Consider the following 21,238-nt stretch of genomic DNA (forward strand, 5'->3'; position numbering starts at 1 on the left):
CCCCGGGATCCTCGATATAACTTTTTCGACCCACGCATTTTACTTCCGAAATCGGCCGGTGGTGGCGGCAGCTGTGTTTAATTTTTTTTTGTTTCTTCTCATTTACAAAACCTCTCTTTTTGCGGTGGAAAGTGTCTTTGCGATTAAAACGCAATGTCCTGTCGGCACAGGCCAACTGCTATTGGTTCTCAGTGTGCCTTTAAGTGCGTTCTGTTTCGTCGGTAATTCATACGCTAAAATCGCCAAAAAAAATTTGTAAGGGCTCTTCAAGCACCACAGAACGTGGGTTTTAATTGCGTTTACCCCCATTTTGTGCAGAGGTGTTTTGCTCGGATTAGCACCCTCCATGAAGCGTGTAACAGGTATCCGTGTTTCGCATGGATATTCAAGGTCATTTAGAAAAGCAGCTATACAGCAGAAAGAAAAAGAGCTGCAACAGCTCGCCATATTGTCCACCAGGCTGATAGTGAAGATACCCATATTTCTTTCATAGCCAGTTTACAGGAAAAGATCGTAGTTTTATTAAGGAGTGGAAATGAATTCCTGAGTAGATATTACGTTCAGTTGACCGAGGCGAATTGGGTTCCCAACTGCGTCGACTGCAGCCAGGCACTCCAGGGGGCGTTAGAGTTGGTAGTGAAGTCACTTTTTTTGCGCCCGCTTGATGTTAGTGACTTTTTTTTTTTTGCACTTTCACATGTTAGGGAGTACAGCTATCTCAGCAGGCTTACGAAAACACACTCCAGGCATGCTTATAACACGAAAATAACTGGTTATTCGGGTGAGGTTGGTGCCATCAAAGAAAAAAAATTCTGCGGCCGACGCCGAGCTCGTGTGCACTCGATGGTGATCCAGGTCAGATTGTCCTAGTCTGATGAAAAGCTCTTTAAGAAAGATTCACAATATTCTAGGTAACGGACCAAAAATGTTCGTAAAAGCTCAGACGGTGTAAAACCGCGTGCACGTGATCGTGAATCATCGCGACCAGTCTAGTAGGATTCAATCACCGGAAACGAAATGATTCGCCTCGCATAGCAAATGGTTCAGCATGGTCACGTGTTTCAAGAACTTTCATGCAAGGTTTCGTATTTATATATGAGGATTAGTGTTCATGGATTCAAAGCAGGTGATACCAACCTTCAGGCGCAAAGCCTGCTCTATGTCTCGGAAATCGTACGATCAAAGTTGCGCAACATTTTCGGTTGGTTTAGTTTATTGGGGTTTAACGTCCCAAAGCAACTCAGGCTGTGAGGGACGCCGTAGTGAAGGGCTCCAGAAATATCGACCACCTGGGGTTCTTTAACGTGAACTGACATCGCACAGTACACGGGCCTCTAGAATTTCGCCGCCATCTAAATTCAGCCGCCGCGGCCGGGATGGAACCGGCGTCTTTCGGGTCAGTAGGGGAGCGCCGTAAGCACTGAGCCGCCGCGGCGGGCGAATGCTTTAAAAAAATTGTAGATGTATACCACTTGAGCTAACTCCACATGAAAGAACTTCCACACGAAAAACTCCGCATAAAAGTTTCCTTGTAGTTCAGCGAAATTCAGCTCACTACAACATTAAGTACAAAGAGCATTTCGAATGTTCCGTTTCTGTGTCAGAGGGCATCATTTCCAAAGACACGCAAAAATCTTTGTCCGCGAAACTTCACATAGTGCAGATGCGTAACATCCCAGCGTCATACTCTCTTTCAAAACTCCAGAAGTCTGTGTGTGCTTTTTTTTGTATGGCTACGCAGTTGGCTTAAGTTAAACAGTGGCCGAACGTATTTATTAATGCACTTGCCTTAGTCTCAGTCTCGAGAAGAGATCAAGGAAGGACCTGTGTTGGAAGATGGTGACAGAAAAATCTAAATAAGAGAGACACTAATGTCATTGCAGAGGTTAAAACATTATTCCACCGTGCAGGCATTTTGTACCATCTACAAACTCTCTCAATTTATGACGATGGATTGGTGAACAAAAAAGTCTAAAAGTTCCATGCGTACGGCTTTCTTAATACTAAAAGCCACACGCCGCTAGTATTGAGAAACAAGTACCTCAGGAACTGATTGAATGATTGGTATTTACATCGGTTCATCTATATCATTGTTTACATGCTTATAGAACTTCAGGGAACATCCGCTTTGTTTCGTTGGGAGTGTTTAAATGGCATTGCGCTGTATAGCAATAAAGAAAACCATCACTGACCGCAGCAGAGCTTCAGGACATAGCTGCATATTCCTGGAAAACTTGCAGTCACCGAATTCTGGCTCATTGATTCGCATATACATTGACATTGAAGGCTTGCAGATACGTTGTTCCCTCAAACCAGCTGATCGTTCCTTTTTCTGCATCATTTCGCGTCGCTTAGTTTCGACTTCTGCTTTCGTTCGCACACAGCTCGATCACAGGGGCTTTGACACGTCTTGCAAGACACTCTCGTGTTTTTGTATAATCGCGTATAGTTTGCAAGCCTTCACGCCTGTCAGATTATCCAGAAACCGCGCCTCGTTTATACTAAGCAAAATTGATTGAACGTGTGCGCTGTACGGCAAACTACTCCATTTACTCATCGAACAAACTTATTGTCGTGTTACGTTTCGCGCGCATGACCGATAGGATCACTGGGATCGTTCACTTGACGTAACTTTCCCAGCTTACTCGGAGCAGGAGACTTCTTTCATTTTTGCTCTATGGTTTCTTTCTTCAGCGGTTTGGCAGCTGGCGGATGAGTGAAATTGCACTGCTTCCCCATTCGTCTCCTGTCTTTCTTCATGTTCTTGCGGAGGTGGCTGCCACATCGATACTTTGGAACCTGGTCTCCGATTTTTCGGCATGGAAACTTGCTTCGCTTTAAGGCGTAGACATTCAGTTTTCCGCTTGAAGTATCTCATGCGAGAGTCAGGGGCCGTAGCATGTACTTTAAACTATTTCTATCAATCACAAGCACAGCTGCGCCTCCTAGCGAAAGTTTCCGCGAGCGCGCAAGATACATGCAAGGCGCATCGTTGTGTTGCGGTAAACCTTACTTATTACTCAGAGGGGTGAGTAATAGGTACTAAGCGATCGGTCAAGCGAACGCAGCAGCAAAGTTAAAACCACTTAACCTGAACTTGTCAGTGCCATATTTTGCTTTCCATTATTCAGAGACACATTTTTCACTAAACATCGTGGCTCTCCATGAAAATATCCATTTTAAATATTTCCAAACTCATAAGAAGGCATGCACCGGGACCATCAATCGTGCACTTGCTGCTTTTCCAGATCAGCACTTACCAGCACTTTCACGTCGCTCAGTTTAAACTAGCCCCAGCTTATATAAGGGATAAAATTGCTGCCCTGACAAAATCGCAGGTGCAGCTGAGAAAACTTAACTCTAACAGACGCTCGTCCTGGTTCTATCAATCACTGAAAAGGTTCTCTAATAAAAAGAAGCGTCGTCTTCGTTCTGCAAAGTTACCTGGTTTTTTTTCCTTTGATGACATAGGTAGCAATCCGGGGCATCTGCATGCAAACCGCTCTAAAGCTAGCCAAACATGGATTTTTAAATCGCGTTGTGCCATCTGCGCTTATTACTAAACCTAAAGGTTTTGGGAACACTGTTAACAAAGCAGAAAAATGTGTGATTGTCCTCGATGTTTATCGCCTATGAAGTGTGCACGGACGCTCTTAATAAAGTGTACGAGGCTCCTTTTGCAACCATACTTTTACATATGCGTATTAGCAATCTCTTGATTTCATGCCTGTGCACCCGATTATTATTAATGCTGTTAGTACAACTGAATAGCTCGAGATGTATGTCTTCGTAATGCAACGTGAACAACATCAGTTAAAAATGTGTAATGAAAGTTGTGAAGCAAAGTGCGACTCTTCTCAACTTTTTTGAACAATCTACTGAGTCTACAGGCCGGTTTCACTTACTAGCATCCCCTCTAAGGCCATTGAGCATGTGACCTAATTGTATCTTGTAAGTCTCTGAGAATTCTTTCTTCAGTAACGCCCAGCAGTGATTTTTCTTGCGAGACACAGCTTTTTTTTTTACATAAGATCTTTATTCCATTCATCGGGGTTTATAAAAAATCTCTGCCTCTCCCGTAACCGAAAGTAGAGTAAGCATGAAATGTTTACGAGTATAACACATTGGTTGTAGATGGTACAAGTCAAAATCTTGAGATGGGTCTAGTATTCAACACACCACACCACGCCACACTCTTCATGTTGCGTCGAAGCGACCGCCTGCAATAGTGCGGGCTTAGGTAGGCAGCCGCGAACCGTGGCGGCCTTGTCGCTTTCGGGAGCGGCCGCATAATCATGGCGTTGTCGGCAGGGGCGAGCAGTCTTCTGCTGTGGCGTATCACTCGCAAAGCCATCGCTTTCCGCAAGACGCTTCCTATCTCTCCTTTTATCAGGCTCCATTGCTCGGCTTAAGCAGCTGTGATGGTGGTGGCACTGAAATGCAGGACGATGCAGAAGCTTACGTAGACATGGCGAGACGCAGGCCTGACAAGAATGTATATGCAGCGCGTTCGAATACTCCGCGAGCGTGTATACATCTGCCTGATAAAGGGGGAAACGTCATGAGCTGAAGGCCCAGTGGCCGGTCTTTTACATGCGTGAGAGTGGGACCGCAGCGCCATCCTTGGGGACGGCGCAGAAGCGCGGCCCTCTCTCTTAGAGAGTCTCGTTAAATCTCGTACGGTGCCCGGATGCTCTCGTTTGAGTGCCCGGATGAGTGGCATTCAGTGCCCGGATGTTGGCTCTCGGTCTCGGCGTGACGTCACCACACTGCCGACAACGGGAGCTAAAAGCATTTCGTGCTTAAAACTATATTGCCCGACTTAGAAAAAGCTCGATAAAGGTTCTTGCCAATTACTGCTTTTAAAATTCAGAAATCTCAGCCTCGATCTTGAAGTCATTCCGCGGCTGCAGAGTTTTCGCTCCAGCCGTCCTCCTTATTTTAAAAGAAAAGCGAACTGACTACTGTTCCTGTCTTTTTGTTTCACGTGTTGCCTTCGTTCTGATTTTGGGTCTCTACCTTTTCTCATTTATATAAATGACTTGCCGATAAACACATCTTCTTCTGTGTGCCTTTTGCAAATGATTGAGTTATTTACCATGAAATTAACAGTTACTCTGGCGTTCCTCTTCTTTAGTCCTATATTAAGGAAGCTTTGGTGCAGTGTAGCTTAGGGTACATAACATAAAGCTTAACGCTAATGAGTATATGTGCGTCTGCTGCAAAAGTTTACAATCCACCGCGCCATTGAAATGTACGGCGCGGTGGACTGTAAACTTTTGCAACAGACGATACATGTGTGTTTCTCGATTTAGTGTCATAGCAGCTACATATGAACTTAAAATTACACTCCGGTCACTGTGTTTGCACAAACAGCTTAATTTACAGCTTATTTAACTCCTAACTTTTGTTAGAAACATCATGTTGAATTTATTGCTAAGAAGGATAACAGTATTTTTGGCTATCTACGCCATAATTTCTGCCTTTCTACAAGTTCAGTGAAATTATTTTTGTTATTATATAAAACTGGTTTCGTCAAAATTAGAACAGGTAGCATGTTGACGTTGACCTTAAACCGCTGAGATATCAATTTTAATGTGCACAAAACTGTGCGCCGAGTTTCATGCTCTACAGTTCTGGCCCTAACTCCAGCGCCATCGTTATTAAAAGTGTTTAACCATCACTACTCCCTTCACACTGATAGAAGTTCATCGTTCATGTCTCATTCACAATCTCTGCTGCATGAATCCCTCCCTTAAGTGCAGGGCACTAAGAACCCTCTATGTTTCACCTAGCATCGATAATCGCCGCAAATATAGTTGATTCTTCTTCTCAAACTTCGAGCTAGAACCGCCTTCCTCGACATGTAGTGCACATAAATTAATTAAATGATTTTAAGACTACCGTGTCGAACCTCTTTTCAAAATTTTCGTAATTTTTTAAGGTGGTCTCTGCTGTGCTGTCCTTTTATTTGCCGCCACAATTGTGTGCACATTTTATTCGGCTCGTTATTGTGATGTACCCCTTGTCCCTTCTGTTATTCCTTACGGCCTTGAGGGTAATGAAATAAATCCATGAATGAATGACTCAGTGAAAAAAAGATCGGCCTTCAATAATTAAAGGCGAGTTGCTGCATCTTAATCATTTCAAATTCCATGACCATAGACAGAAGCGCAGGTCAGTTTAAATCTAAAGCCTATCATACGTGAAAACTGTTAGCCCTCAGCGTAAGAACTCTAAGACGCGTTCAGCTCTGCTGAAAACACATTGTTGCAATGAAGGTCCCATTTTACATGCTGGTACGTGCGCTTTTTATGCTTTTGCCTATCTGTAAGAATGCGGGTTTGTCTTACTACACCCGGTAAGTGTTGTTCACTGCGTGGTAAACAATTTTTTTAGTTGGAGATAACTGGCGCTTGGTAGTTCCGCCCGCCATTAAGCTCTTCAGCACTTTGTCATTATAGTCTAGCACTCTCGCACTGTTTGTAACAAGTGCATGCTGCCCGAGAAATTATAACCGCCGCGATGCGCCGCTTTCTGCTCTAAAAGCCGATGCTTTGAGACGACAGCAGTCTAATGACTCTTAAGGGGTGTGTAGACTGTGTGTAGTATTTGTGTAGTTCTCAGCCGCTCGTAAGGACAGGACACAATGGGTGGCTAAGGATCTACAACTGCAGAAGCTATCTTCGTGCACGTAACACTCAGGAATGCTAGCAGTGTCTGCGAGTGCTTTTTGTTGCGTTAGCAACATTACGCCAGGTTTTCGTTGCGTAGCCGGTGGCCGGTAGGCACGAATAGCCTTGAACAGCCGTTGCCTAGCAACTGTTTCAGCCGAGCTCTGCCAGGCACGTGCGATCTTGTGCCGTTGCATAGCAACCCGAATTACTACCCGTGCTTACACGAGTTACCCGGGTAAGCTCGGGTAAGTTCGGACGAGCGTCGTGCCATCTGCGCGAGAGGTTGCTCGGGGAGAGCAACATGGGTCGCATAATCCCGACGGGTGTCTGGGGAAGAAACAGCCACCTGCAAGTACAGTGGCGCATCACTTAACCGCTGCGCGACTGAGCTGGTAGTGATATATGAGGACTCGCCGCCATCTATGAATCTTAAGTAAGAATCAATCAATCCTTCGTTCAAGCTGCAGAGGAACGGTTTCTACTCGAGTTGAGCCAGTTCCAACCTCAAACCACCAGACATTGGGGAAGCAGTTTAGGCTCGGTTTTACACAGAGTACGTCGTCAGCAGAGTGGAAACCAAGTCCCACTACTTCAGTGATCATCGCAGCGTCTTCATTGGCATAAGCAATAAAAGCCCAGTAGTTACTTGAACAGTATGTCTTGTCGTGTCTATACAATGGAGCTAAACCAAACGCTTAACCACAAGCTAACACCACAAGCGTAGCCAAGCTGTTGCTTTCGAAACACAATTAGGGTTTACGGAGTGTCTAGCGTTCCGTCCAGACGGAACATTTGCTGCTGCTGCAGTTCCGTCCAGACGGAATATTTACTGCAGCTAGAGTTCCGTCCATACAATCTACAGTTTTAGTTTCACGTACACAGAAGCTTCACGTAAGTAGAGCGCTTACGGGTCACCAGTGCGCATGCGCAGAACGTGAAGTGTCTGTGTGGGTCGCACGGACGTACGTGAGATTCGGATCTTTGCGTTGCGGTCTTCACGTTGGTTGCGTACGTGGCGTTGGCAAGATGGCGGCCGCCCGCTTCGCAACGATATCAGCTTCGTCGCTAATCCCTCGACGTGGTATCGTGCTGTAAGCTGCTGTATTTGCCTTCAATTGGTCCATTCTTGCTCTCGCATGACGTTTTAAGTGAGAACCAGCTTTAGTTTTCCAGATAGAAATCCGTTTCAGCAGCTTCTAAGCCTGACGGAGAAGGATTTGTGGTCGTCATAGCAACGAGTGTGCCGACGGTCTCGCGAGACCACGCGAAGCTCGAAACCTAGCGGGATATCGCGAGACCCTCGGTACAGTCAGCGGGAAAAGCAAAACAGTGCACGTTTTGGCTGCATACGCAGACGTCGTCAACATGAGTGGAACACCAGCGCGCCTTCGCTTCTCGAAAAGCGGTGATTTAAATATGATGCGGGGCGTGAAAGAATGCAGTCCCTTTGAAGATAACATGCAACATACAGTTCGGTGGAATGAAATCGCTCAACGTTTGTCAGAGGAAAGAGGGAAAGTATTTAGCGCCCGCACTGCGGCTTGGCCTGGCTCCGCTCCAAGCAGCTCGACTAAGCAAAATTAGTTTTCTTTACCTGTACTAGATGGCGCGGCTCAACATGCTAGCGCATTTTTTTAGGTTCTATGGCAAATCTACACAGTTTGCGTCCTGTACGTGTAGCTAAGCTGTACGAAGCGACACGAGCGTACGCTACGTAGACTGCTCACGTTTACGTGCGTGAAGGTTCTACGTACGTAAAACTAAAACTGTCCAATGTCCGTACGGCCCATACTATTCAAAATGGGTGATTTCTACCCACATAAACCATTTCTTTGCGTCTGGAATGACCAGTTGACCAAGCTGTATCCAGATGTTCTCTCTACGCATGCATACGGCACCAAAATATCTGTCCGCCTACTGCGTTTAGTTACATCCTCGAAGGTATAACTTCCATGCATGCATGCAGGATCGGGAAAATGACACTGCTAGTAGCAGAGTGCAGAAACTCTTCGCGAAGTGGTGTGAAGCCCTGTCGCTATTTGTGCTGCAAGATGACGGTAGCGCGAAAAAGACTAAGACGTACACAAACGGTCAACAAGCATCATGCGAACGCACCAACAAACCCAAGCCAAAACTCAATCTATTGCCATTTCTCACTGACTGCTTGGAAAATAAAATGATGCAGCAGAATATCCTGTCACACATTAGGCGGAACAGGATTGCCACTTTTTTAAATGGACATGCAAAAGTCCGCAAGCAAACTGGTTTCTCAATCCCTAACACCAGCCTTAATTCCGTCTTGACATAACTCTTGTGGCAGATAATGCTGGACGGAACTCTATGGTGTCAGATACAGTTCTTGGTGGGTACAGCCGAAATAACAAGACGCAGACACAGAAAGGAACACGTAGAACGTAGACGAAGCTGCTTCGTCTACGCTCTACGTGTTCCTTTCTGTGTCTGCGTCTTGTTATTTCGGCTGTACCCACCAAGAATTACGAACCAACTAGCTCAGTTTTCTACTCTTTTAAGATACAGTTCCGTCTGGACGGAACACCATCGCTACATGCAGTTCCGTCCGGACGGAACTTTGGCGCAAGTTGTAGTTCCGTCTAGACGGAACTCTAGCGCGAATTGTGGTTCCGTCTGGATGGAACTCTAGCCACAGCCTTAGGTTTAACCACAGCTAAATTACTGCCAATTTTTTTGTTGTGTGTTAGAGAACGAACATTGGTGGTGTTTATTTGGCATAGTTAATAATAACAATAACGTTGAATCGGAAAGAACGAATGAGTAGACAGCGGGGAGCTCGGTATGTTAAAAACATATTACTTTTCAGTGTCCAAGGCCAGGAAACTAAAGAAAAAAAAGTATTTGTGATAAATGGAGCTAAAGCTTGATATGCACCTTGGATGTCGCATTGGAATGTGTCAGGCCGAAAGATGGTCAAGGACAAGATATTTTGGATGTGTCTTTGTTGTACAGCTTCAGCAGCTTTGAATGCTCATAGCGTCTCCATTAATTCTTTCTTTTCCCCACAACACTACAGGAAATCGTTGACGCTATACGCTATCTAAAGTTAACAAGCGCTGTACTTGATGGCATAAACCAATTAAACTAATTTTCACCGCATTATAAACTTCTACTTTTATTGAAAAATTCGCACGCGGAAAATAATCATTTTCTTCTTCCTAGAAAATTACCGACCGACCTGTATATTTTCATTTTTCAGTAAATATGCAACAAAGATAATAGACACATGTTTAACTAAATGAGTACTTCTACAGATTCACTTATTAAGTCAGTTAGGCTTTCGCCCAGGTTTTTCGACCGAGCTAACAGTTATTAAACTAAACGAAATCAAATCAATTTTTTTACACGACTAGTAAAATAGATACACGCGAATAATCTGATCAAATAAATGCGGCCACAGACGCGGATAAACTTGCTTGGTCGTTCTTTATTACGTGTTGAAAGCTTTGGGCGCAATAATTCTGCGTATCTATTAATAATCATTTCAATTCAATTTAATTTAATAATTTGAAAAGTTGAAAGATTAGATGGGGTATATGGCACGTGGGTTGTAACTTCACGAAGCGACGCATGGCACTCTAATGGACACTGTAGGGGAGGCCCCGGATTAATTTAGACCACGTGCGCTGACACTGCATAGCACACGACCATTTTGCGTTTCGCAGTGCGCTGTCACAGCCGGCATTCGACGCACCGCGGCGGGATTGATACTTTATTACAGTGAAAAGTTATTTATCTAATAGACCTCAGATTGCTTGAGTTTTTTGGCGTTTATTCTGAAGTTAAGATTTCTAACATGGACGCACCGAAAGGATGAATTTTCGCCCCCATGCAATTTGAGTTCTGCGAAATATCTAATTTTATTTCAATGCATGTTATACGCTGACTATACCATGCTATATAGTTCTGATAACAGCATAGCAGGTCTTGCATTAAAATTTAACAAAGATGTAGCTAATTTATACTTATGGTGCCATCATCACACGTTAAGGATAAACGGTGTTAAAACTATTTTTACTTGTGGTGGTGGCTCAGTGGTTAGTGCGCTCGGCTATTGGGCTGGAGGATCCGGGTTCAATGCCGACCATGACGGCCGCGTTTCGATTGAGGCGAAACGCAAAAGGCGCCCGTGTGCTGCGCGATGTCAGCGCATGTTTAAGAACTCTAGCCGGTCTAAATGAATGCGCAGCTCTCCGCTATGGCCTCCCTCATAGCCCGTGCGTCGCTTCGGGACGTTAAATCCCAATGTTTGCCATTTAAAACTAAGTTCGTAATGGAGAGCTCTCCTCAGGGGCAAATAATACATGCTCTTGTCATTTGCATAAACCCACAGTTCGTCCTATTTAACGAGTCATCATTATTCTTAGCAGCCATTATTAGATCACCATTAGTAGTTTCATTTCCATATTGCTCGCATCAGATCCAAAATATGAATAGCCTATGGCTTGAGAATTCTGATCAGAACTCTTCCATTCTTCACTCATCCTACATAAATAATACTTTATAACTCACTCATACATTCCCATCTCACATATTGAGTAGCATACTCAGGTAACACAGCATTCTTTTGAATTCACTACAAATAAGACGAAATCGAGTAGTATGAATATTAATGTTCAGCTCTTTCGAACAATCGTTCAGTCTTTACTCATTTGACTCCAAATACTTTCTACACCTTGAATTCATCCGACATATTCGGGGTATCTTCGTATAAAACAAACTAATAAATGCATCTCATTTCTTTGCGTTCTTGAGCCGCAACTTGCGGACACCAAGCTACGATATTTTAGACTATCAGGAACCTTATTCTACCTAGAATACGCACCAATTGTGGGAAGGAAACAGACCGTTTTTCATCATTTTCCTTGCGAAAAGCACTAATTATTTGCAAAACCATTTCAGCTCATTTTAAACTTATAGATTTGAATTGATGAGGGAACTGCACTGGATGCGAACTGAATACCTTTTTTTAGACGCATGTTATATTATAGTTCTGTTTCATTCTCCTTTCGCGTCTTGCGATTTTGTACTGTTTTACTACTGCATTCGTTATGTAATATCTTTGTAGATTTTTGTATGAAGCCCGGTGAGGCAGTTTCATAATGCGCTATCCAGAATTGTTAGGACTGAACGCCACTGATGCTTCTTTCTTTATGCAAGCTATTGTTTTCCAGAAAGGCAGGCACCTTGAGAGCGATGTATATTTGGCACTCGACACGCAAAGTGTGCTTAGCCAACTTGATACAGCAAGAGAAGCGCTGAAAACTCGGGATAAAACTTACCAGCGAGAGGTTAGGAAGGTTTGAGTTAGGTTAGACAAATCATTACTCTCGGAACGGATACTTGGAGATTGCACGTTCTTGTCTGATTCACTGGCGCTGTGCTTGCCGGAAAAGCGATGACTGCATTTGCGTTTCTTGTGTGCGATCGATGGCGACGCGTAGGGAAAACGCAGTATTCAATATCTGGGATTGTTGTTTGATACCCGCGCGTTTTTCCTTCTCATTCACAGCGTTCCTCGAAACTAAAGTGGAGATCGAAGTGTAATCTTTCTATGAAATCATTGGATGCTGGTCCTTGTGAAAAATAGCTCCCACTGGTTGTCAGTAATGTATAGACCCTAAAGTATTGACCAGCTGTGATCGATGTGAACAGGCTAGTGTCGGAGGGAAGAAATTAGATCGTCTGCGTCAATTCGTGTTCCCGAGAAAAGGAGTTTGGTCCCCTAGAACTTAAAGTACACCGTGGCGCACTGGTAGACCGACTAGTTGACATAAGCAGCCTCGACCACGATGAGTTATGTTGGTGTCCAGTACCGTTTTTCAGATTTGTTTCACTGATACGTTTGAGACGACTGCCAAGAGTCGCCTACGAGTGAAAACCCGCTCACAACCTGCAGCTTCCTTCCTTCTTACGCTAGTGCGCTTACTTTGCGCTAGCTCAGGTCCGGATTCGTAAAGCAAATGTCGCAGTGACAGCGTGTGTTTCGAGTTTGTACGCTGTGTAGCCCACTTCGAAGATGTCTTCGTGGTGGTAGTTTCTTGTACGTTCTTTCTTGGTAGGCTGCCCTTTCAGAAGATACATTTTTAGACACTGAGCAGATTTGTTTGCCTGTGTAAAGAATGAACTCGGGAACAAGTACGAATGACCCAGAACCAATCACAGGAGTAGATGTGCTAAGGAAATCTTATGCTATGCCCACTGCTAGATGTTTAGTTGCGGACACGAACGAGGACACAAAAGCACTAATAATGATAATGGTCAAAATAATAAGCATTTTGCATTATAAGTGTTTGGAGCTTGAAATACTAACCGCTACACATAGTATTACGATTCTGACTATATGGTATACAAAGTGTTGTTCATCTTGACGTTGGCTTTTTGCATCCACATCCCTTTCGCATGACTTTTTGCATGATGGTGCATGTGCGCAGCTTACCGGTCGGCAGTGGGACCAAATCAGCAAGTACGGCAAGGACGTCATCCAGCGGATGCTGTGCGTTGACCCCCGGGAACGGTACACCGTCGAGGAACTGCTCAACCACCCTTGGCTCAGGGTATGCGCGGACGGAGAAGGTTTCTATTATAAGTGTGCATGTGGGCATTTTAATGCTGCTCAGTGACGCATGAATGTATTTAAATCAGTAGCTACTGGTGAGCATCCACCTGCGCAAAAGAACTTCGCTGCAAGCGACAGTTAAACAGGTTCCTCAGACACTTCCAAGATGAAGGATTTCTCTCAGTCCCAGACACTTACTCAAGACTGGAGAATTCGCTCTGCCAACCTGTTCGTAACAGTGTCGTGCGAGCTATTTCAATGGATGAAAGAGAGAAGCCCGAGGTTAACGCTACGTTTTCTGCCTTAATTTTGTTTCCGACTTTCCGAAAATCTTCAGCCTTCCTGCAAGGAGCAGCGTCGTTGTACACAGTACCTCTGGTCGCTAGCTTTTCATATCGTCGCGTGAATCCGTGGTCTTAGAGAATGCATGCCTACTAGAAAGGACTGCACTGTTTTACCCTCCTGGTTCAAAGAGAATAAAAACCTTAAGGTAATAAAAAAAACGTGCATATCGAAATAGCTCAGTAAAATATGATCTCGAGCTAGACACTTTCGATGTCTAGTGCTACTTCTACGAGATAGTAATGGAGACGGGGTAACTGTTTCTATACGCGACAGCGCCATAGCAGTGCAAAGCCGATGTCATGCACGTTGCTTGGCACACTTATTATCGCGCATTACAGTGTCAGAACTAGGGTGATGTAAAACGCAGATTTCTTGTTCTTAAACCCTCGCCAATGAATACTTTGGTGCTTTGGCAAATATGTGTCAAGATCCAGGGTAGTGTAAACACGTGTCACAGTGTGAACGCGTATGTTCACGTTGACATAAGGCAGTAATGTGGGGAACAGATAGCCTGTGGTTTTTGAGAGCGAAGTATTCGGTACCAAGGGAGGATAAACGGTACCGCGGCTACCAGAGAGTCAATGGAGGTGAGGAAACAAGAAAGTTTGCAGACGTAAGCTGGTCGTTGCTGGCGAATCATGGGACTAGTTGCAGATCAATGGGAGAAGCATTTGTCGGGCAGGGGACGTAATCTGGGTGTGATGAGGATGAAAGCGCACATAATTATTTTGAATCCGGTAGGTTTACAAGTGCAGCAGATGCTCGCCTTACTACGGCGCATCTGCCTTGCATGCGCGAGGTATCGGGTTCAAATCTTATTGGTACCCAGAGCCCCGTTTTCCTTTCTAGATTTCACGCACCATCTAGCGAGTCGTTCGGTATCCCCAAAGAAAGGTACACCGCGGTGGCTCAGTGGCTATGGCACTCAGCTGCTGACCCGAAGGACGCGAGTTCCATCCCGGCCGCGGCGGTTGAATTTTGATGGAGGCGAAATATTTTTGGCCCGTGTACTGAGCGATGTCAGAGGATGTTAAAGAACCCCAGGTGGTCAAAATTTCCAGAGGCCTGCTCCACGGCGTCCCTCATAGCCTGAGTCGCTTTGGGACATTAAACCCCCATAAACAAAACCAAACCAAGAAAAGATAGCTTTGAAAAGAGAACCAGCTTATGTCCTTATAAAGCCGACGTTGCAATCAGGAGCTTTCAACTTACAGGGGTCCTTCAACACCTTTTGAAGCCAAATATTTAGGCCGCGTGGATAGAGATACAAAGGGAACTAAAAAAAGAACGTCGCTCACCAGCAAGAGTTATCAGTGAAGAAATTTCAAAATGAAAGCGAACAGAATATTGCCTGAATTTCGTTTTTCCACAGCTTCGAGTTCCGGCCTCATCCTCCCAATGTCGAAATTTTATAGTCAGTGAGGTGCTTTGTCATCATGTTCCTACGTTGTGTGTTATAACATGATTGTTAACATGTTTTTAACATGATTTCACGCCAACTAGTACAATTCCAAACACATCCAAACACATCGGCAAACATATAGTACAATTCCAAACACACCGGCAGCGCCTTGTCATTATGCGGTTGCTTTAACTTCTCGAGTCATGGTCGGTTGGCGTCGTTCATAAACACCTTCTCTTTTCTTTGAATTGACATCATCTCAGGATCGGGATCACTGCGCACCAAAGGAACACCTTCAGGAAACGGTGGACGAACTTCGAAAGTTCAATGCAAGGAGAAAACTTAAGGTATGTGCTAGTGTTTTAATTTGCTTTTGAGTGTGGATGTGCTTGAGAAACTCAGTAATGGTTCGCACACTTCTGATGGCATCTTCAATTTAACGCATACGTGCACCTCACGCGTCACTAGCGGACAAAATCGCGAGCACAATGGAATTGCTTCAGCATATTCATGAGGACCTCTTATCCTGTTGGAGATTTAGCTTGGCTCACTAACGCCTTGCAGATATTCTGAGAGCAAAGCAAACAGCCTGTCCTGTCTCCACTGAAGGGGAAAGAACTAATTAAAAGTCGTGACGAGCAGCCTCTTCTCTCAAACACTTTCGTCTTAAAGGGTTTTGCATATCTGATCAAGACTAATTGTATTATATTCAAGAATTCAGGCATGATGCGTATCATCAAGGTTAGTCTGTAGAGCGCAGCGACCGTTCAGCCGATCATTTTACTGTCGACTAGTTGCAGCAGCTTCGTATCACCGACAGGGGCGTAATTTTCAAGTCTCATCGAAGTAAGCCCTGCTTCCTTTGTATATGTATATGCGGAATATGAAGTGTATCGCCAATACGTGAGCACCCATTTACCGCGCTTGTCGATACTATCGATACTGATTTCAACGGGTCTTAAAAGCGAAGGTTTAGCTGCAGTGGGGATGATTTCGGTCCTAACGAACTATGCCAATTTTTCGTTCTTTTCGGCACGTTTTACTTTTGCCAGCTGCGTGCTGTCACATCGTGTCCGGTTAACGCATAGTTTGCTGTTTTTTCTCTCGTTCTCGACTGACAGGGTGCCGTGTTAGCAGCTGTGTCAAGCCCAAAGTGGACAAGTTTCTACAGCGACCCAGCGTTAGACTCGGCCTCGGACCAAGGCATTGAGGAAGAAGTGACTGCAATTGGTGAGTCCGTGCTGGGCACATCCCCTGTTACTGAAGAAGACTCAGAGTAGCCGCCTCGACATCAAGTAAAAGTGAATACTTAGGTACGCAGCTTACTTTGGAAAAAGTCTTGAAACCCCAAATAAACGTAACACAGTAATGAAGTGGCACACCATTTTCTTGTGAAGATCATTGCACGATCATCATAGTGTGGTCGCGGATGTTGTGTCATACTGAAGCAACTTGTGCAGTGCCGCACATAATGCTACAATGTATACGAAAGTGTTCTGACATGCCTTGTTGACTAGATGTCTATTGCGGCGTTCGTGTCCCGACCGCGATACTGCAGGAGATATAAATCTCAGAGTTTGACGCTTCTATATATATGCGAAGCGGAAAACACCCATGGACAAAGCTTTTAGCACGCGTAAATGACCGCAAGTGAAGAGAAGCTTGCGGCAAAATGTCACATGTGCGGGTGAGATTAGAGAGTTTGCGTAGGTCGGATGCCAACCGATCGCGCTGGACACGGCTGATTTGACATCGCCTTCGCCCTGCAGGGAACATAGTTGAGTTGGAGGCAATGAAATAAATACAGGTTGTCGAAATTAACTTTGCGCTCTTCATTTGGATGCTCTTCACAGTTCACTGTCTTGGTCTGTTTTTTTTTTTTAAATATTGATGATATCGGAGTTTTTTGCAGCATGCTTGTAAATAATATGGATATTTATTTACTGGATTTCTTTGCTGTTTGCTGCGTAACAATTTAGAGCACATGCATTTGTTTAGTCGTTGTTTTGTGCAGTTAAATCTGATTAACCTCCATTTGTTTGGTGTGATTTCTCTCGGGTATAATATTCTGTTGGACTTGCGACACCAGCCGAACTGTTTTTCGTTCCGAGTATGTAATTGAATGAAGTCTTTGTCCGTGCCGAAGCGCGTTCTTTAATTTCTTGGCTAGGACAATTGAGGAAGCGAATCAGTCTTTTATAGAGTGGATCACATTTATATATTGTAATTTCTGATATTTGGTGAGCTTGAACCAAATGGATTAGAACTTTGAAGCTCGGCTTTTATTTCGCAGGACGCTAGTTGGTTTTAGTGAGGTAGAATGTCTTATGCTCCCTCAAACGAGAGAAAACGAGTTTCATTTGCACGACTCTGCTTTCGGAAACGTAACTTAAAGAACGCGGAGACATGTTTTGCCAGTCGGCCTTCTAATGCCTGCTGAACACTGCCCCTTGACGGTAGTTTTGGGCCGAAACGAACGTAGTAACCTTGATTTCCATCTTCAAAGTATCGTGTTTCTTCGAGGAAATGCCTCACTGTCGATGGGAAAGATTTATCGATCGGTTAACTGTTTCTTTTACACGGCAAACGGAGCCTGCGGCCAACTGAGACTCAAGATAATGTGGTGCTCCGAATTAATTTAAATCAGCGGGGTTTCTTCAGCATGCACTGTACACCGTTGTTATTGCATGTCGCCGCCGTCGCAGTGACATCGCTGGGGTGGTATTCTCCCGGTGTCGCCTTTTGCGACATGTCGCATTAGGGCGGGGCCTAAGAATGTGCGTACAGTTGCTCGAAGAAACGGAAAACGCCGCCGGCACTTTCGTCGGCGGTGCTTTCATTCACTCCGAGAAGCGACAATTCACCACTGCTGATTCACTAGCAGCAGTAGTTTCGTATCTTTGATAGCAAGAATATTTGCCATCACATGACGTGTAATGTTAAAAAAACATTTGCAAATTTAATATAAACTCGCTTTACTTCATTTAAGTCTATAAAACAACGCGAAAAAGCTCCAAATCATTTTTGTTTCGTTCCGGACGGTTGTGATAGGTTTCGGCTGCGTTTCGGGCAGTTGCAGACGGTAGCAGTGTAGCTGGACTTCCCATTAGGCTTGCGCGCTCCAGAATCGAGAGCGTATCTCAAAAACTAGGCTGAATTGCAGCTTAAACTTTATCGTCGAAGCAAGGTAAGTCATAGTGAAAAGCAACAACACCAGTAGTCGCCGGTAAACATGCCGACCGGAATCGCAAGGACTGCTGAATTGGCTGAAGCGGGCGGCTCTCGCTTGGAAGGACGCCGCCATGTTTTCACGCTAAGGGCGCAAAAGCCGCAACTGCCGATTGCGTTCCTACGCTAACGCTATTTCCTCATTAGCGTTCTGCGCATGCGCACTCTGGACCCGCTATTCCGCTATTCACGCAATTACGCAAAGCCCGCAATACTAAAACTCTCTAATTTCGTAGCCCGTCGCCCGCGCGAATCGCTTTAGCGCATTCCGTTGTTCGACTAAGCGTAGTAAATTGGGGCGACGTCACGATGACGTAGCAGGAAGGCGGAACCGTGTCGTCACGCCGCCGTCATCACTGCTCGAGCCAATCAGCGAAGAGCGAATGCGACATGTCGCAAAAGGCGACATCGGGAGAATACCACCCCTGGTCTCGGCAGCCGAACGCCACTGGCCCTGAGAAAACGCGGCAGACATTGGCAAAGAAAGCAACAACTGCCACTCGGGGTCTTTCTTTCTTACTTCCTTTCTTTTTTTCGTTCCTTCTTTCTTTCCTTCTTTCTTTCTTTCTTTCCCTCCTTCCATGGTTTCTTTCTTTCTCTTTTTCCTTCCTTCCTTTCTTGCTTTCCTTCCTTCCTTCCTTCCTTCCTTCCTTCCTTCCTTCCTTCCTTCCTTCCTTCCTTCCTTCCTTCCTTCCTTCCTTCCGTCCTTCCTTCCTTCCTTCCTTCCTTCCTTTCTTCCTCTCCTTCTTTCTTTCTTTCTTTCTTTCTTTGTTCCTTCCTTCTTTGCCTTCTTTCCTTCTTCTTTCATTTCTTTCTTTCCTTCTCCTTTCATTTCTTTCTTTCCTTCTTTCTTTCTTTCTTTCTCTCTTTCTTTCTACTACAGGACTTATGCAAACACTGCTTGGACCCATAGCCAGTAGCTAGCGATGGGTAACGGTCTAGGTGCAAAAGTCGTTTTCCGGCGAGCACGGCCTTGAGTGCACGTTTCTCTTTCCCCGCATGGCCCCTGCCGACCTGTGTACGTGCTGCTGCGCTTCGCAAAAGGAGCGGTGTCCACGGTTCTCGACAGCCTAGACGACATCCACTGCCTGACCGACTGCTCGGAGCGGGACCGGGACTTCCTCCTCAGCGTCCTCGAAGACTCCCAGCTACATGCCCTGCTGGACGTGAGTCGAGGCTGCATGCTTTACACTCCTCGCTTGCTTCTTCCTTTTCAGCCTAGTCAACGGAGCTCTCTCCACACTCAGGATCACGGAGAAGGACTTGAGTGTTCTTCATTTATCAACAATGCTGCTGACGCGATTTCCATTCATTGACGTGCGTTTCGTTAGCAACGTTCGTTAGACGTGACGAAACTTCCCTTCGTGCGCGATAGCACTGGCGTTGAGGAAACACATAGCGCTTTCCGTTTGTCTCTTCTTTTCAGCGAATTGAACGGGCCCATTCAACGCGAAAACGGCGAGAATGAGGAAGCGCATTGCATTTTCTTTTTTACACTGATTTTGACGCACAATCGCAACAGGCCTGCTGTTGTGATTCTAAAGGGTGTTGTTATTCATGGCCATTAACGGTCAAATAATGTCACATTGCCATTTGACATTATTAAGAGTAAAAGTTACTTGCACGAACGCATGATGACACAAGCCCTGCTATGATTGAAAAAAGAGTTCTAACTTGATATGACAACATAACTGCGCAACAAAGGCATCCACATTAAACGTCCGCGATTTCTTTTAAAACTATTTTGAAGACACCTTCGCACAGCGCCTTTAAAGATAAAGAAGATATCAGTACATATGTTAAGAATATTTTCATATTTTGTGGTTTTCATTGTAATCGTTTCTATTTTGCTTAGCTACTGCTAATATTGACTTGGCGCGGCTAACGTGTTTTATTCTTCGTCTTGTAGCATGACTTGCCTTTTGTACGGCTTGTCTGAATATATCCTTCCGTTTTTGTTATCCTATTCAGCCGCCCCATATACTTGTAGCAATATGGCGTTTCAAACAGAAAACCAACCTTACAATTTTTCACGTATGTATTGAAAATCGCGTATAATGGGGGCGTAATTTTTTATCTCTGCCATACGCAACGGGTTCATTGGTTGATCTGGACTTCCGCCAAAACGAAGGCAAATGAAATGGTATTTCCTTTACGTCTTTCTTTTTGCCCCCGAGGTTCTGTGCGCGCTTTCGTGCAAATCGACACAGCTGGAAAGTAACTTTTAGACAAATTGTTCTAAAGATATTCTTGACAATTATTTTATTATTTTCTGCACATTTTAATTTTATTGGCATGAACGAGCCGTCTATTCATTCGTTTATTTTAATACATTAATCTCAGAAGGGTATGTGCAAGCGGAATTGGCGAGCGCCATCTGTCAGTAGGCAGTGGTAACCTGCCCACCGGGCTACGAACCTGGTTAGCATACTGCCTATGCGAACTTCGTATACTACCTCACATGTAACGAACCTTAGTAAGCCATCTCGGTGTGTCTTCACCTTTCGTATGTTAGCCTCTGATATAACCAACTTTCATGTCTGGACCTCGGATATAACGAACCTAAATTTGCCACCTCGGACATAACGAACTTTCATGTCTTAACCACGGATATAACGAACGTTTGGCTGTTAACTCACTCAAACAATCCACCGATGATCGCCGAAGAGGTTTTTTTTCCCGTCATAGAACTATTCTTCTTGCTCTCCTGTAAAGCGTGCTCTGCCTTTATAAGAGTATTTTAAAGGCAGAGCACGCTTGCCAGGAAAATTGCGGTGCCTTTTCGTTTTTCTGTTCAGAGTTGTGTATATTATGCCCGGATGGGGACCTTTAGAACGCAGCGAGCAGCTAAGTGAGCGAAACCAACCTATCAGGACGCACCTGCTACCGCTCCCGACCGTGTAAAATGCCTCATTATTCGTCGCTCTTTTCAAAAGCTCTCCCGCAAAATCTGCTCCTGCAGCGACTATATATATATATATATATATATATATA

The 21,238-nt window shown here is 44.7% G+C and overlaps 1 protein-coding gene across 4 annotated transcripts in view; it reads left to right on the forward strand.

Annotated features, from left to right (window-relative positions):
- The window catches only part of CASK (peripheral plasma membrane protein CASK), a 629,306-nt gene that overhangs the window by 268,165 nt on the left and 339,903 nt on the right, over positions 1-21,238 (forward strand). For all 4 annotated transcript variants that reach the window (XM_089546010.1, XM_089546012.1, XM_089546011.1 and 1 more), the window contains 4 exons: positions 13,145-13,267; positions 15,280-15,363; positions 16,138-16,246; positions 19,292-19,410. In XM_089546010.1, the coding sequence (XP_089402136.1) occupies positions 13,145-13,267; positions 15,280-15,363; positions 16,138-16,246; positions 19,292-19,410 (435 nt within the window). The remainder of the gene's footprint in view (positions 1-13,144; positions 13,268-15,279; positions 15,364-16,137; positions 16,247-19,291; positions 19,411-21,238) is intronic.

This window comes from Amblyomma mixtum, chromosome 5 (genome assembly GCF_055824585.1).
Source record: "Amblyomma mixtum isolate Tamu chromosome 5, ASM5582458v1, whole genome shotgun sequence".
NCBI classification, from domain to species: Eukaryota; Metazoa; Arthropoda; class Arachnida; order Ixodida; family Ixodidae; genus Amblyomma; species Amblyomma mixtum.